Raw genomic sequence first — 17589 nt, 5'->3', positions numbered from 1 at the left:
TAAGGTTCTGGTCTTTAGTGGAAACGAAAGTTACGCTGTATTTTGCTTTCAGAATGAGCAGACACATCGGAGAAAAGAGACCTGAGGCCACTCCTTTCTCCCGTTAAAGTTCTTTGAACTCAAATACTCTGGAACTTGTGCTTGGTGGTGTGCAACTGTGCGGGTTCTGACAGGTGTATCGGGTTGTCTACCTGCTGCCGTCCCCTGCCTCCTGCCCTTACTGACCAAACCATCCTGTCCGTGTATCTCCTGGCAACTGCTCAAGTGTCTGCAGTTCTGCGTGTTCCAGAACATTCCATCAGGGGAGGCCTATGGCATGTAGCCTTTCAGTCCGGCTTCCGTCCCTTCCGAGGGCATCTGAGATTTGTGCTGGTTTTGTGTGCGTCACGAGCGAGTGTTGTTCCACTGTGTACACTGATTGCCGTCTGCTCCTCCCCTGCCCAGCGGAGGGACCTCTGGATCACTTCTGGTTTCTGGCGATGACCAGGCTGCTGTCGGCATGTGTTCGTCTTACTGATTTTTGTGTGAAATGTAGGTTTTTAACTGGAGAAAGTGTCTGGGTTGTAGGGTAAGCGCACGTTTGACTTGGTAACGAACGGCCCAGCAGCAGTGTCTTTGTTCCAACCAGCTGCGGCTCTTGGCCCTAAGACTGCCAGCACTCGATACTGCCAGCTCCCGAAAACTTGAGCCATTCTGACGGATCCGTGGGGCCCTTCTGCTGGCCGTCTTGCTCATTTTCTCATGACTGAGGATGTGGTCGTTGCCACGATGGCAACGCTTAGTTGCCATCCACGTGTCTCTTTGGGGATGTGCCTGTCGAGGTCTTCTGTCCGTGTGTCTTGCCAGGCTCTTCTCCTACCATTGGGCTCAGGATTGCTTTATGTACTCACGTCATACCCTCACCTCCGCGGATGTGAGTTGTGACCGTCCCTGCTTTGCAAACACCTTCTGTCTGTCCATGGTCTGTCTTCTCATGTGCTCACCAGTGTCTTCATGGAGCGAAAGTTTCTGCTTTTTAGGTTGGGTTTATCTGTGTATATACTTATTAATGAATTGTGCTGTTGTGCATAAGTTAGTGGAAGCGCTCTGCACTGACTCCTCCCCCAGCAGCCGTCTGTGCCTGGGGGCCCTCGCCGTCTGGCTCCCTCTGTCTTCATGGGAGCTATCGATGTTTTCCTGCGTCATTCTTCTCCAAGAGGGTTTCGTTTGCTCCTTTCCAGGTGTATTTTAGAGTGATCTCAGTGAGATGGCCCAGGAAATCCTCTTGGGATGTTGAGTGGGCTTACACTGAGCACGTAAATCAGTCAGAGGAGAATGGAGAACAGTCTTGAATCTTCACTTGGGGAACAGAGAGTAGCTTTTCATTTACCTAGGTCTGTGGTGTCTCTTCTGTGAGAGAAAGGCTTTCATTTTCTGGGGTGCCTGGGAAGCTCAGTCCGTCCAGCATCTGCCTTCAGCCCAGGCTGTGTTCTCAAGGTTCTTGGGATCATGGGATCGAGCCCCACGTCCAGCCCACATGCAGCCATGCTTTGGGCTCCACACTCAAAGGGGAGTCTGCTGCTCCTTCTCCCTCGGCATCCCCCCGGACTCATGCGTGCCCTCACCTCCCCCAAAATAAATCAATACAATCTTTAACAAAAGCAGAAAGAGAAGCTTTTATTTTCAAGATACAGATCACTTACATGTTTCGGTAGCTTTTGCTCTCTCGTTTTTTTCTATTTTCAGTGGTACTCCTTTGTAATTGATAGGCTTTACTTTTGCTTTTTAAAGGTTTATGTATTTGTTTGAGAGGGACTGCGTATGGAGGAGTGGGGAAGGGGCAGAGGGAGAGGAAGAAACTCAGGCAGACTTGTCACCAATCACGGGGCTCCACGCGGAGCTGGAGCCCACAATCCCGAGACCTTGACCTCTCGCTTAGCCGGCTGACCGTGCCACCGGCTTTGCTTTTCAGAGTCGCTTCAGGTTCACAGAGAAATTGAGCACGACGTGCCGCGTGCCCACAGCCCCCCTCCTTAGCCTGAGCCCCTCCCCATGCACACGGCTCCCATTAATGACGCTCACCTGCTGAGGGCTCATTACATCTGATGAGGGACGCCATTGTCAGCTGCAGCCCAGACTTGACCTTGGGGTCCCTCCTCGTGCCCACAGTCCTGTGGGTTTAGACAAGCACATGATGTCATGTATCTCATTCAAGCCTCATGTCACCTCGTGCTGCTGCCCTAAGCATCCCTTGTGCGTGCTCCCTCCAAACCCCTGACCTTTCCCATCCGCGCAGCTCCGCCTTCTCCAGAATCCCACAGTCCGGAGCCTCCGCACACTCTCTCTTAGGGACATGTGTGTCCTCCTGCCAGGAGGACCCACGCCGCCCGCTCACCAAGCCAGCCCCTCCTTCCTGCTGCCTCATAGCCTCCTGCTGTCCGGCCCGCGGTCCTCCCACCAGGCACACGGCGGGTGGGGCCTGCTTCCCTTCCGGCATCTCGCTCCTCTTCCAAAACGGGGATTTCTTAATTTTCTTACATTTGACTTTATTTCCAGAGAGCTTTTATAACTGACATTGGGAACCACAGAAAATAACCTTTGCCGACAGAACCCTACATGAGCCGCCTTCCCTCTTTTCCACGCGTTTGTGTGCATTGCACTTTCCGTGTGCTTGTGAGGTGGGTGTGAGCTCAGGGTCGTGCCCTAGCCCTCCCTGCCCGCCAAGCAGGTGTGGCCCGTGGAAGATGCTTGTGCAGACAGGGGACGGAGGGCCTGCTGTGGGCACCGTGTGTGGGTGTGATCAGGGACACAGCTGTGGGGACCCGCGCCGACCCGGGACCTGTGAGAGGAACCGTGGCCCAAAGCTGCAGGGAGGGCCGCTGCTCCCCCGTCAGCTGGAAGGCCACGCGGCACTGAGGGGCGGGGCGACCGGCAGACCGTTAGAGCGGTTTTCCAGAGAAGGTTTAAAGCTTCAGGTCCTGCCCAGTAACATCAACAAGAGAAAGGTTGATTCCACATTTGGGGAAATTAAGAAAGTAGAGAAAGGATCAGGAAACAAAGCTGCCTCGTCCGCTCTCTTGAGGGAGAGACCATGGCGTCCTTGTGTGTCCTCCGAGGTGTTTCCCAGAACTGCTCTCCCTCCCACGTGCAGCGTGATGTTGGTGTAGTAGTTACCGAGCAGAGACCGCGCTCTGGGGTGGCACAGGCCTGCCGGGGAATCGAGCATGACGTGCAGCGCTGTCCTCACCCCTGCCACCCCACCTGGCCCTGGGATGACCCTTCTGGCCCCTGTGCCCCCCGCTGCTGATGAGCAGCGTCCCTGGCTCACTGTCGCTCCCTGAAGTCCACTGCCTGCCCCAGGCTGGTGTCTGGGTGTGCACACTTGTGCAACGACATGTATCCGATTACGATACAACACAAATCCACTGCGATCCGCCCCGTGCCCCTTCTCCAAGCCCCCTGGCACCCAGCCTCTGGTCACCGTCCCCGCAGTCCCGCCTTCTCGGGAATGCCCCCCTCCCCGCTGGAATCCACAGTCAGGAGCCAGCTCAGGAACATGTGTGTCAGGGTTCCCATAGCTTCAGAGCTCATGTCTCTGCAGCACTCGAGTCACCGTCCACCGTCCACATGGCCCACGGCCTGGGCATCCGGCCCCGACTCCAGGGCACCCAGGTCGTGTCTCAGTTCGGGCAGCTGTGGGTAACGCCGCTGTGGACATCCATGTGCCGGGGTCACGTGGACCTACGCGGTCATCTGGGGTAAATGCCAAGGCGTGCTGCCGCTAGATCGCATAGTGGGCACGTGGCTGGTTTTGGAAGAAACCACAGGCCCCTCCCAACGCGGCAGCACCTTCCCACGTTTCCAGCAGCCACATGCAAGGGGTCCCGTGGCTCCACGTCCCGCCAGCGTCTGGTGCTGACCTGTTCTGGTCCATGGCCATTTTGCCAGGGGGCGGCAGCGTCTCCTCGCTGCTTTCCACTGCATGTCTGTGAGGACACACCATGGGGGAAACCTTCCCACATGGGTGTTCACCGTGCAGATGCCCCAGGTCGCGGTGTTTGTTTCCCTGTTGCTGAGTTTGAGATGGTTTTTGCGGGGGTTTTCTGTACATTTTAGACATGAGTCCTTTCTGGATGTGTGTTTTGTAGATTTTTTTTCTCCCAGTCTGTGGCCTGAGTTTTCATTCCCTATATGTGATTTGATTCCTGCTTTTGGTTTTTTAAACCAAACTTTATATGATTGTTTAAAAGAACACTAAATGTTGCTGAACACATGATTTCAGGGCACAGTGATTCCTGTTATACAGATGTTTCTAGATTGACTTAAGCAGTTTCTTATTGCTACTTGGATTAAAAAATTTTTAAACATTGTAGAGAACATTCTAGTGCCCATATCTCCTTGAAAGCTCTCATTGCTTCACTAGGATGTATTTTAAGAAAAAGAATTATGGGGCTTGGATGTACACACGGATTTATGAAGCTGGCTCTTGGGCAAAAAAGGTTTATTCATTCACACGTTTATCCACAGATCCTTATTGAACCCCTGCAGCAGGTGCTGTGCTGTTTCAGGTGCTGGGTCGTGATGCCGGGCACGGGGGTCTCCAGCTGTGCGACCCCTGGGCATGCACCACACCCCTGCACCCAGCTGCACGAGGTAGCAGGCCCCAGTCTGCTGTGGTTGCTACTGAACTCTGTTCTTTCTGGGTCCCGTCTGTGTGTGATCAGGCAACCTACGAGATCTGGGAAAGGTGTATGTAAGTCAGGGATTTCCAATCGAGTACACAGTGGGACATGTTAGTTGAAATGATGAGTTTAATCTTTTAAACCAAAATCTTTTAAACCCAGATGAGTTTAAATCTTTTTCTTACTCAGAAAATATATTCTTTGATTATAATCTAATAGTCTTTTTATTATTGTTGATAGAGCAGTAACCAGAAAAAAAGGTGGAAGCCAGCCTCCTCCCACACTTTGAAACCAGTAACAAACTTTTGTGTGATTTATCAAAGAAGACTGTCGTTGTGGGGTGCCTGGGTGGCTCAGTGGGTTAAAGCCTCTGCCTTCGGCTCAGGTCATGATCCCAGGGTCCTGGGATCGAGCCCCACATCGGGCTCTCTGCTCAGCAGGGAGCCTGCTTCTCTCTCTCTCTGCCTGCCTCTCTGCCTACTTGTGATCTCTGTCTGTCAAATAAATAAAAATAAATAACTAAAATCTTAAAAAAAAAAAAGAAGACTGTCCTCATAAAAAATCATGAAATAGCTGAACTGAGTGACAATGCATTCCATTCTCAAAACTTGCGAGTTGTGGCAACTGGTCCTTAGAGGGGAAATGACCGGTTTGCTAGGTGCTGCCCAGCCCTGTACCTAGTCCTTTGTGCCTCACACTGCTACCATTGCTGACTTTTCCCCTGTCTTCCCTGTTAGATGGACATCTTCACGACAAAACTGTGCCTTTTCCTCTGTAGAGCAATCTCTGTGTGAGGCTGGTAGACAGAGGTACTGGACAAGTGATGGAAACTGCACTTGTCTCTCCTCACCCCGCCGCTGGAGGTTGAGTGCCCCTGGACACGGCCCTGGTCCTCTCCTGGCCTCATAGATGGGGATGGCGGCCCCGGGTCTGTCTTCTGCTGTGACAGGCTGCAGCCCCGAGACGGGGGCTTGTGGTCAGCCTGGGGCTGGCACCAGTGACCCCGGCCCAGGACACCACACATCTCCAAATACCACGGCGTCCATTCGGCCGGAGGGGATGGAGTCGAGGGACTGTATCCCCAGGGGATCCCAGAAATGCTAACCGTGTGCAGCCACTTGGAGTCTGGTGGCCACGCAGGGTGCGGCCTCTCCTCCTCTGGGGTGTTCAGGGCCTGTGCACGGGGTCAGGCTGACACGGCTAACTGCCCAGCTGTGTCCTCAGCAAGCGTGCTGGGGCGTGGGGCATGGAGGGAGGGATTCTGCCTGTCCCAGGCCCCAGGCATGTGGGCTTCTCTCAGGAGTGGGAACTCAGGTCCAGAGAATCTCCCCACGTCCCACCCCTCTGTGGCTGAGAATTTTCCCTTCTCGGGCCGCGAATCTGCCTTTCACCCCTTGTGCCAGAAAAACGTGGTCAGAAGTAGACTGTGACCATCATTTATGATCTAGGGAGCACTTGGCCTTGGGGGCCGAACGGGGACAGTCCCTGGAGCTGTGTTAGGCATTCCTGGGGCAGATCCTGGCCACGGAGATTTCTGGAAATGTGGTTCCCACACTGCTGTTGTGAAGCGTCCTCTGACCCTGTGCCGTTGACTGTCCTGTAGCCCCAGACAGCTCATCAGCGTGAGAACAGGAGGCAGGAAGGGGGCTCCGGAAAATGAGAAGTTTTCCTGGAATCCTGCGGGGGAGGGGAGGGGGGTGCCATCCCATTTTCCCATTTCCGCCCAATGCCTCCCCAAGTGGCCTCGAGCTTTGAAGCCTCTGGATCCCGCCCAGTTAGGCCCTTGGCTGCCCAGCATGGAAAATGGCCTGTGGTAGGACAGTGATGTCAACGGTCTCAAGAAAGCAAGGCCCCAGCACGCTTCCCTCCTGGTTTACACCATAGCATGAAATAGGATGGCTTCATGCTTCTCTCGGGGTTCTCGGGTTCCCCGGGAAGCTTGAACTACGTGCTGTTGGTGGAGCAGGAGGGGTGCTTTGGAAGGTGGGGCAGCGGGCGTCCCGGGAGGAGCCATCGGGGGGTGGGGGGGCTCCTCCTCCCTTCACGTTCTTGCGGGGTGACTGCCAGGGAAAATCAGGTGCGGGAGGTTGCCAGGTGCGGGTGTTTGGGGAAGGTGGTCCTTGCAGACAAAGGGGACAGAGGCCTTGTCCTGGGCATGTGGGGAGACACGTGAGGGTCTGTTTGCCACGGACCCCCACGTCCCCCTGTGCTGCTCCCCGTGGTAACCCAGCCCATCACCAGACTGCTTCTGGGACGTGGGGATGTGGCGGCCACAGGGCCCGGGGTGGGGGCCCTGCTTGTCAGGCAGTGTATGTTCCTTCGTGCTTCTGGAATCTTGTGCCCTCTGCACGCACAGTCGTTAAAGCAATTAAATAATGAAGGGAAGGAAGAAAACAAAAGAGATTTGCTTTCCACTCACGTGTTCACCTTCCATTTCCTGCGTGTGTGCTATAGGGATGTGGGGGTATGGGACTGCCTGACGGAGACCTCAGACCTCAGGCACCTGGTACCCAAAATGTCGCTTGTGGTGAGGGCAGGCAGAACCCCTCTGAGCTGGCGCTCTGTGGGGTTGGGTGGTGGGGGAGAGATGGAGGTGCCCTTGAAGCGGGGGGTCTTCCGGGCACAGAGGGAGGAGGGCTGGACAGGACTCCTCGGTGGCACTTGTTGGTGGATAGGCCACCTTGGCCGCTGTTACCAGCCCTCCCATGTTTTCCCCCACAGGAAGAGAACAGACAGATTCTGACACAGCAAAAGTCAGACTCTCATGACGAGGAGGTCTCCCCGACCCCACCAAACCCTGTGGTGAAAGCTCGCCGCCGCCGAGGGGGCGTGAGTGCCGAGGTGTACACCGAGGAGGATGCCGTGTCCTACGTGAGGAAGGTGGGCCCCCTCGTCCTCACCCCAGGGTCCCTGCTTCCCTCATCCTCACCCCGGGGTCCCTGCTCCCATTCCCCATCCTCACCCTGGGGTCCCTGACCTTGGTCGTGCTCCCTTCTGCTCCGAGAGGGGCCACAGTGGTAGACTGTCATTGTCACAGTCACTGCCCACAGGCATGTGGTGTGTGGGTAGAGGAGACCGGTATCCAGATCACGTGACCCCGTCCTCCTGGAGCCCGGCCTCAGAGCCACCAGTGGGGACTTCCTCCTCCACGTTGCTGTCCCTCAGTATCCATTCCTCAGGGCCGGCGCCCAGCCCTCCGCTGCTACAGCGCAGTGGGTGCACCTGCATCAGGACGGGCTCTGGAGCGTGAGAGCCCACAGGGTGTCCCTGTGTGCAACAGCGTACGGGCCTGGCCTCCCGCCTTCCCCAGCACGTGGGGCCTCTCGTTTCCACCTTGTGTGTTTATACCCTCTAGACCCTCACTTTTACTTTTTCTCTTGGTATTTTTAGTTCTCGATCTCTTAAAAAAGTTAATCTGGTGGAATACGTGTAACACGCAGCTCCACGTGTCTCTGAGCCCAGGTGACTGTGACGCTCACTCTCTCTCTGTCTAGAGGCCGGGTGTCCAAGAGCAGGTGCTGGCAGGCTGGTTCTTGGTGGGAGCTGTACCCTCTCCCGTGTGCTCTGATGGTGAGGAGAGCAGGAGAGCGGGCTAATCCCGCCAGGGCCTGCCTCCAGATGCCACACACTGGGTGGGCCTTCAGCGCACAGGTTTTGGGGACAGTCCATCCGTGCAATACTCGGGTCGCATTTCTGTGCAGAGTTGAGCGGCCTCGAGCACACACATGCTGCCGAGCCTCTATCCCCTGTCTGTCTGCAAGACCCTCGGGGATGCTCACAAGTCTGACTATGGTTTCCCCTGCAGGTCATCCCCAAGGACTACAAGACCATGACAGCGCTGGCCAAAGCCATCTCCAAAAATGTGCTGTTTGCTCACCTGGACGACAACGAGAGAAGGTAGGAACCCGTGAGACGGTGGGGCCAGGACCGACACTTTTCCTTGGGCCTCGCCGGCCCCTGGCCACAGGGGACACGTGCCTGCCCGGGTCAGGCTCTGAGGCTTCCGTCTGCCCTGGTCATCCACAGACACCCATGGCCTCGACACCAAGTCACACAGCCCCCACGTGTCCCAGGAGTGGCTGTCGGGTGGGGTCTTTCCAGGGAGCAGCTCCCAACATCTGTGGGGGCCTCAGGGGCCGAGTACCAGGAATTGAGACCCTACAGATAACTGGGAGAAAATCCCTGAGACTGTTCTGGGTTAGTGCTTGTGGATTTATGCATGTGCGTGAATTCTTGTCACAGAGTGGGCTCACAGCCCGCATGGTTTGTCCCGCTCACGGGGCGGGCAACGTCCGTCTGTCAGGAAGGGTTTGTGTGGTTTATAGTTCCCGGTTCCGCCGAGCTGCTCCTCAGCCCTTACTCCCCTCCCACGGCTGCTTGCGCGTTGTCACGGTCCACGGCACTTCCATGACCACGGCGCGTTGTCACGGTCCACGGCACTTCCATGACCACGGCTGTCCCGGGCGCTCACCTTCGGTCTTTGACCATTTCTTCCCTCAAGAAATGTGGGTGTGGATGAAAGGCTGTGTAGGGTTTCGGTTTTTCTCTCTTGTTTCTCAACTTCGGCGAATTCTGCTTCTCGATTAGATGACCGAGCATGTTTGGACGATGGAGCTCTACGGAGTTCAAATGGCACATAAATCCGTGGACCAGGGAGACAGCCCTCTCACGGCCCTGTTCCGTGATGGCGGTGGGCCCTTCTTCGCGAGTGTCCCAGGCTGGCGGGCGAGTGCAGAGAGCTGCCTACACAGGAGGGGCCCTAGTAGCAGAGAGGCTGCGGCAGAGAGGCGGGCAGGGCAGGGGAGTGGGGGGGGGTCTTCGTGGGTATCGTGCATTTTCTTGGGCTGCTGTGGCATCGCAGGTGCAGGCCACCTGGGAAGGCTGTGGGTGCATCCAGAGGCCTGGCGCTCCGGGCCTCGCCTGGGGTGGGACCGCTTCTGGAGTGTCCATGGCGGAGTGCAGCTCGAGCCGTGATCCAGAATGTCTTGGGGCTGTGTGCAATGCCTACCCCTTGGGGCTACACGGGCACGACGGGCAGGATGGAGAGGCCAGGTCTTGGCGTGGGCCCCCCAACAGCCCCAGCAGCCCAGGAGGGTCTTGCCATACTGAGATGCTCAGGATTCAGCTTCTGTATGCCCCAAATGCAGTCTCAGGTCCTTGCAGGAGGGGGCACAGGGAGGTTTCTCTGAAGAGGAGAAGCCCTGTGACCACAGAGGTGGAGACGAGCAAGGTGACCTTGGGCTACAGGCCAGCAGCCACTCCCAGAGGTGAGAGGGGCTGGAGGGGTCCTTCCTGGAGCCTCTGAGGGCACAGGGCCCTGCGGCCTCTCGATTTCCACCTGCTAGGGCTGATTCTGGGCTTCTGGGATCCAGAACTGGGAGACTGAATGCTTCCACTGTTCTCAGCTCTCCTAATGGTGTGCACCTGACAGTTATGGTCTTTGTCACCAGGTGGAACCAGGTGACTCAAGAGCTGTATCTTTATGAAGTTGAAAGTGAACATCAATAACTCCGTCCAGATTTAGACCTGGCTTCTGAGTAGGTGATGGACTCACATGGATCGAAACCCAGAGGTTCCAGGGGTCCAGAGGGAAGACGTGAGCTGTATAGAGGTGGCCCCTGGACACTGGCTCATCCCTGGGTCCCTCTGCAGGTCTCTTTCTGCAGACAGACTCCCCACCCTCAGCCAGGAGATCAGAGGCTCCCTGCAGTGGCCACACAGACCTCTGTCCTTTCTTCACCGGGTTTCGGTGGTCAGGGGATAGATGGCTGTGGGTCATGCCTTGGTCCATTGGGGTCCTGCAGATGTGTCCTTTGGTGCCAGCCTGAGGGAGGAGGCGCCCTTCTGGGTAGACAAGAGGACACAACCGCCCAGCGGTGCAGTTGGACTTTGATCTCAGAGTGGGCCTGTAATGTGCACCTGTACACGGCAGGTCCTGGTCCCATTCCTGCCAGCCAGCAGGCTGGGCGCTCCCCCAGATCAGGCCCAACCCTGAGTGCAGGGAGGGAGTTCGGGGCACAGTGATTTGGGGTCCTGGGAGCTTCCTTTCCTGTTGCCAGAGCCACAGGGGAGGCTAACCAAGCATCGTAACCCGGGCATCACGGAGCTTAGCAGCCACACCCCTCTTCAGAGCCTGCGTTCTGACAGATGAGGCCACTGTCAGCAGAGGAGGGGAGGTGTGGGCCCTGCATGTTCATGGAGGCCCAGGCTCCTCTGGCTGTGGTTTGGAGATGTCCTGTGTTGCCACCAGAGATGTGTGCTGGCCAGAACCACGAGCCTGGCCTGGCTGCCGGGAGACTGTGCTCAGAGCGGGGAGACGGGGAACGGGCTCCTCGGCAACCTCCACCTGACCTCCCATGTGGCTTACAGCTCTGTGAGCAGCGCCCTCTGTGCCCCCGTGGTCTGGCGGTGCTGCCTTCCCTGTGTGAGGGTAAGGGGTCTCCCGTTGTGCAGGGTATACCCACTTATCCACTTACCAGTTGAGGGACACTTGGGCCACTCCCACTTTTGGGTGGTTGTGCAAAACATTCCTGTGAACATGGCTCTTGGAGCCTGTGGGCCACATACCTCGAGGTGTGGGTATTGGAGCCTCTGGGGCACACACCTAGGAGTGGCCTTTAGGGCATGTCCTCTCTCCACGTGTGCCTTTCCAAGGAGCCCCCAGACTCCGCTGCCCTTCTGGCCCCACTGAGCTTTGAGTCTGACCTTCCGTGGGGGCCATATCCCCCTCCATGGCAGCTGTGTTTGTGGCACGGCCTTCACACCCTTTCAGAGCCCGTCCCCGGCTTCCAGGCAGGGGTCCCAGGCAGGAGCGGGTGCAGGGCTGGTGAGGCCTGGAGACAAGCAGATCTGAGTGCGCTCTCTGGCCGTCTTGGCTGCGTGTGTCCAGGAAGAGTTTGTGCACGGGTCCTGTGCCCTTGGCCCCGAGTTTCCAGAGTCACATGGTTCCCACTGCCTCGGACTTTTCTGGATCCAGGAGCTAGGTGGACTAGAAGTGCAGGAAGCAGATGGTCAGATTGGAAATTCCTCTTGGCGAGGCGGGCTTGGGAAGAGCGCTTTTCTGCCGCAGGAAAACTCACTTTCCATTTTGAAGCCCTGAGGGGAAACTTTTTCTGGCTGAGGCCTCTGAAGAAATAGGCGGATGGTTCAGGAAGTGGACTCCAGAGGGAGCGGGCCGGAGACAACGTCTCTTGACCTTTCACTTGATGTCCTCTGCACAGCATCCAAGTTCTTTGCTTTTTCCAGTTTACTAGAAGCCGGGCTCGGCAGCCTGGGCTGTGGTTTGGGGCACATTCTTTCCAGGTTCGCAGAGTGCCTGGCACGCCTCGACTCAGAGCTGCCTCCCGCGGGGGTGGTGGAAACAGCCCTCTGCTCCGCTAGTAGGGTGAGCGTCTTTGTGCATAAAACCCCCCCAGGAAGTTCAGATGGGAGACAGGTGACCCGTGGCCACGGGCAGGGTGGTCTTGCCCTGGTCAGGTCATGATGGCATCTTTAGGGCCACAGTTTGTGTGTGGGTGCTCCTGCGAGTCGAGGGGTAAGGGGTTTGTGTGAGCTTCTTTGTTCAGCAGAAGGTAGTACAATGGAGCTGTGGGGGAGGGCCGCTCACCCTCCGAACATCCTTGTTCTCTCTCCTAGGACAGCACACCCTCCCCCCACCCAGGTGAACGTTGCTGGAGGCTTTCTCTGGCTGTTTCCCCATTGTCTGTAACAAGGGTGTGTCTGCTGCCGGAGGCCACACCGACAGTCATAGCAGAGCCAGGGTTCTAGCAGGAGTCCCTGAGGCTCCAAAGCCTGTGCTCTCCCTCCCCCACTCTTGTAACCATAGGTCATGTGCTCCTGCAGGAGGAGGGAACACGGGAAAGCAGGTGATCCAGAGATGGTCGTCAGGAGGTGCCCAGGTGTCCTGGGGTGAACTGGGAATGCAGAGAGTTGTCTCTGGCTTGCCGGTCTGGGCAGCCACAGGGAGGACCAGGAGACCCCTGAACACACCGTGTCAGGCCAGAGACATGTTAAAAACACACCCAATCACACACACACACACATACACCGGTACACGTATGCAAACACACACACACTTCTGTGTACACACAGACAGACACACACGCACACACATGCTACAAAATTGAATGTGTGTTAAAAGATCTTTTGGAAGGAGACCATTGAATCATGTCATTAGGGTATGTGATGACGTTCTTTGGGACTCAGTTTCCTCAAGTGTCAAATGAGAGTCATAAAACCTACTTTGAGGGATACAGTGAAGAGCAAGTAGAGTAATGTTTATGGGTATAACATTGTCCTCATCCCACCATCCCCATCCCCATTATCACCACCATCATCACCATACCCATCATCATCAAAGCCATCGTCACCATCACCACTTTCATTACCATCCCCATTATACCACCACCATCATCCCTATCCTCATCATCCCCAGCATCATCTCCGTCATCCCTATTGTCATCATCATCATCACACCATCATCCCCATCATCATCATCACCACCATCTCCATCATCCCCATCATCATCATCCCTATCATCATCCTCATCATCACACCATTATCCCCATCATCATCATCACCATCATCCCCATCATCACCATCATCATCACCACCATCATCTCCATCATCCCCATCATCACCAGAATCATCCCCATCATCATCATCCCCATCATCACCACCATCCCCATCATCGTCATCACCATCATCATCATCATCCCCATCTTCCCCATCATCATCACCATCATCCCTATCGTCATCCTCATCATCGCACCATTATCCCCATCATCATCATCACCATCATCCCCATCATCATCACCACCATCATCTCCATCATCCCCATCATCACCAGAATCACCCCCATCATCACCACCATCCCCATCATCGTCATCACCATCATCATCATCATCATCACCATCATCATCATCACCTTCATCACCACCCTCCCTCTTCCCCTCCTCACCATCATAGTCTTCATCCTCCTTCTCCTCCTCTTTTTGGTAGCTCTTTTGTGGGGTGGAGGGCAGGCTGTGTCAGTGGGCTTCTCCCTGGATACCACTTTGCCCCTCTGATGCTGGCCTAGACCCCCACAGGGACCCCACAGCCAGGTCTCACTCCTCTCAGTGTTTAGTCTGAGGCCACTCCACAAGCTCGTTCCCAGGTCCATCCTGGGCCTAAGGTAGATACCCTGGCTACTCTGGGCCTCAGGACAATGCAGAAAGGCATGTGGAAGGCCTGCTCATCCCCTAACATCAGGGTACAGAAGAGGGTTTTGAGGCTCAGTGAGGGGAGGGCCCTTCCCCATTGCCCCTTGCTCCAGGTCACAGTAGACATGCTAGCTGGGGCTGGAGCCCCTTGTGCCCTGGGCCGGCCCCTTGCCACTCCCTCTGAGCCATGCAGCAGGTGTCCTGGCTGGGGCTGGAGCAGGTGTCTTTCCCACCCCTCCATCACCCCTCTGCTGTGTGGAGTTCCTCCAGGTGAGGGTGCCCGTGGCGGCTGCAGACTCCCTGCTCTATGTGAGCTACTGTGAGCAGTTGCGGATCTCCTGTCTTTCCTGGGGATGCCAGGGGCACCCTGCTCAGGGACCCAAAGAGCCTCAGAAGGCGGCCTGCAGTATCCTCTAGGCCCTGGGCCATCTGAGAACCATAGCCTGGCCCTAAGAGTACACCCCAGACTGAGGGAGGGAGCAGGGAGCTGCTGGGTTCAGTTGGGTCCCTTCCTGGCTTGCTGCACTTCAGGTGCCTGGAGATGAGCATCGCTGTGCCTCTGGGAGTCTAGAGCGCGGTAATGAGGAGGCTCCGTGTGTGCGGTTTGGGCCATGCAGGCAGCGCTGTGCTTTGGGCCCTCAACTGGGGCCTCATTACCAGAGCCGCCAGACGGGCGGACGAGGGCATCTCACCCTGGGGTGGCCTTCCTGGCAGCAGCCCCGCTCTCTGCAGCTCTAATTAAAATAGGCTCTGGTGGGAGCGCCGCACCGCTGGCCCGAGCAGCTGTCTCCTGGTATCTGCCACCGGCTCTGCCGCCCGCCCGCGCATCTCCTGCAGCTTGTTTTTCCCCAGATTGGCTGGGGCCCCCAGGTGATGGGAAAAACACGCCGTCTGCTGGATTCACATGCAGCCTTTGCTCCCCAGCTGCTTCGGCCCCTTCCCTCCCACCTGGCTCTGGCACAGGCCTCGAGGCTTCTCTTTGAGGCAACACGAAAACACAAAGATTAGCATTTGGGGGAATGCAGGGCCTCCTCTTAGGAGGAGGTTAATGGTCAAACAAGCAACGGGTTTCGTGTTCGTGTTGCATACAGCCTCCTGCTCTGGGCAGAGACCTCGAGGCTGCTAACTTCCGGGGCATGGGAGCCGCATTCCATGTGAAGCTGGGAGCTGGAGCTTTCATCACATGACGTGTTCTGAGCTGGTCCCCGGACCTCAGGCCTCATGGGCACCGTCGTGTTAGAACAAGGCAGACGGGGCACCTGGGTGGCTCAGTGGTTGGGCATCTGCCTTTGGCTTGGATCGTGGCCCCAGGGTCCTGGGATGGAGCCCGGCATTGGGCACCCTGCCTGGCGGGAAGCCTGCTTCCTCCTCTCACTCCCACTGCTTGTGTTCCCTCTCTTGCTGTCAAATAAATAAATAAAATCTAAAACAAACAAACAAACAAAAAAAACCCCCCAAAACAAGGCAGACTGGCTTTGCTGCTGATGGTGCTGGGTGCAGAGAGCGTCAGCCAGCGCTCAAAGGCCCCCAATGAGGATAGGGAGAAGTGAGGACTGGGCTGCACTGGGCTGACCCGCTTCCCGCGTGCTGGCACCACCCAGCTCAGTGACCCCCCCAGGAAAAGGGACAGTCTGTTAAAAAGTGATCAGGGTCAAGTCATGAGGTTGAAAGTCGAACAAGGTGCAGTTTCAGTTTTCTGTGGCGTCTTAGCTGGGGAGGGGTGTCCAGGGCCTGTGTTCCTGGGGATCCGGGTCACAGAGCCCGGCCCATCTGATTATGGGATCAGTGGGAGAGCCTCGGGGCTCTGTTGTCCAGTGTGGACATCTAGCGGCTTGCCGTGGATCCTGCCTGTCTGTGGTCTCGGTGGTTTGGTGCCGTGATGCTTTAAGACGTCCAGAATCAGGAGGGGCTGTGCCCAGGGTGCCACAGACTCAGCCGTTCCCCATGTTCCTGCCCCTAATCAGCTCCCCTGTTGATGCTGCCCCACAGGCTCCCAAAGATGGTTCGTTTGGGCGCCCAAGGTCTTTCTGCTGCGCATGTCCATTATATGGAGGCCCGGGGAGGGGGTAGGACGGCCCGGTTGCTCAGGAGCAGGAATTGAGTCCTGGAAGGATGCGTGGCAAGATGCCCCCTGGTGGTGAGCGGGCCCACTGGCTTCCAGACCTGGTGGGTGCCTCAGGTCCTGGGTCCCCTCCATTCTTGAGCGGTGGCCACTAAAGTTAGGCGATGTGCCTGCCAGCTGGCTGGGGTTGGGAGGTTGTAGGGAGAGGCCAGGGTGAAGGTCGGGTGGCCCGGGAGGAGGACTGTGATCCCCCACCCTTGTCCCCATCTCCATGAGGACTCCATGGGGGCCTGGCCAGTGTCCCTGCTCCCATATGTCAGCCAGGAAAATGGGGCCCAGAGGAGGCAGGTGAATGGTCCAAGGTTACATGGGTTCTCTGGGACATCCCCGGTCTTCCTGAGAGAGACTGGCACACGCCCCAGGTTCATGCAGAGTGAAAAAGCAGCATCGTTATGGGTAATGCTGGGTCCTGGGTCAGAGCCCAGCAGGTGGCTGGCAGCTCTGGGTCCCTCCTGACCCACACAGCCCTGCAGGTAAGTGGTGGGCTGAGGGGCACCTTGCTTGCCCGGGGTCCCACAGCTGGTGACTAAACCAAATCCTGATGCTCGCTGATGAGGCCCTGTGGGGGGCATGTCCCTGTGGGTGTCAGGACCCCGAGACACAGCTGTATCTCCTGCGAGATCCCTCTAGTGGGGATGGGTACTCACACAGTGAACCGTCCTTTTCCGAGAAGTGGCTGTCCCACGGCCATCTGCCCAGCACGTGGGGTCGCAGAGGAGGAGCAGACCCCATCCTCCCTGTCCTTTTGGGGACCTCACTTACTAGACCCAGTGACCTTTGAGCCGGTCTTCAAGGACGGGCAGAGGAGAGTGGGGAGGGCGTTGGAGTGGCGGGAACAGTGTGAGAGAAGGAAGGACGGATTTGCCACGGCAAGTGCTGAATTCGGGTAGGAGCCATGGGCTCCGTGGGAGGCCGCCGTTGTCTTAAGTGCCAAGAGGTACAGACGATAACCCAGGGGGGCCCGTGTGGCCATCCCCCGTGCGGACACTTTCGGGGGCATTCTTCCCACACGGAGTGTTGCATTGGCCCCCCCCATGGTTATGCCTTATTCCTTTCAGGGGTCAGCGCCCTGGGGTTGAATGGCATCCCCTTCTCATTTTGGAAGGTGCCTCGGGAGAGACGGCCCCACCTTCCAGCGGCCCTGTGCTGTGTGTGGCACCTATGCTGGCCCTTCCCGCCCTTCCTGCTCACCCCAACATCTGCTGGGAAATGGCAGCTCGAGGTCAGGGTCGTTTCTGGGCGTGGACCCTGGGCTTGGGAGGCCCCCGCTCTCCCTTTCACGCTCTGCCGTCCTGAAATCTAGAGTCTTTGCACTGGAGCCCCATGTGGCCCCCAAGCAGGGCACCCATCAGGGTGAAGGACCCGCGTTTCTGTCCACCAGTTACTTGGTTTCTGCGTCCTCTGCAAATCGCCCAATTGATCCTGTGCTTGTTTTTTTCGACAGGTTTGCGTGAGTTATTGGTCAACTGACAAAATCAGGCCTTTGATGATTAGCTGTAGAGCAGCTATTTTGTGATTGGACTCTTCTGTTTGCCTGTGAAATTGTTTTGTCATATGGAAGTTTAAAAATTTTTTCCCATAATTCTTTTATTGTGGTAAAACA

General features: G+C 56.7%; 1 protein-coding gene across 3 annotated transcripts in view; it reads left to right on the top strand.

Moving 5' to 3' along the window:
* Positions 1-17589, top strand: part of PRKAR1B (protein kinase cAMP-dependent type I regulatory subunit beta) — a 66937-nt gene that overhangs the window by 3888 nt on the left and 45460 nt on the right. For all 3 annotated transcript variants that reach the window (XM_032328093.1, XM_032328091.1, XM_032328092.1), the window contains exons 3-4: positions 7383-7541; positions 8467-8558. In XM_032328093.1, the coding sequence (XP_032183984.1) occupies positions 7383-7541; positions 8467-8558 (251 nt within the window). The remainder of the gene's footprint in view (positions 1-7382; positions 7542-8466; positions 8559-17589) is intronic.

This window comes from Mustela erminea, chromosome 20, assembly GCF_009829155.1.
Source record: "Mustela erminea isolate mMusErm1 chromosome 20, mMusErm1.Pri, whole genome shotgun sequence".
Classification (NCBI taxonomy): domain Eukaryota; kingdom Metazoa; phylum Chordata; class Mammalia; order Carnivora; family Mustelidae; genus Mustela; species Mustela erminea.
This window is presented reverse-complemented; position numbering and strand designations above follow the sequence as displayed.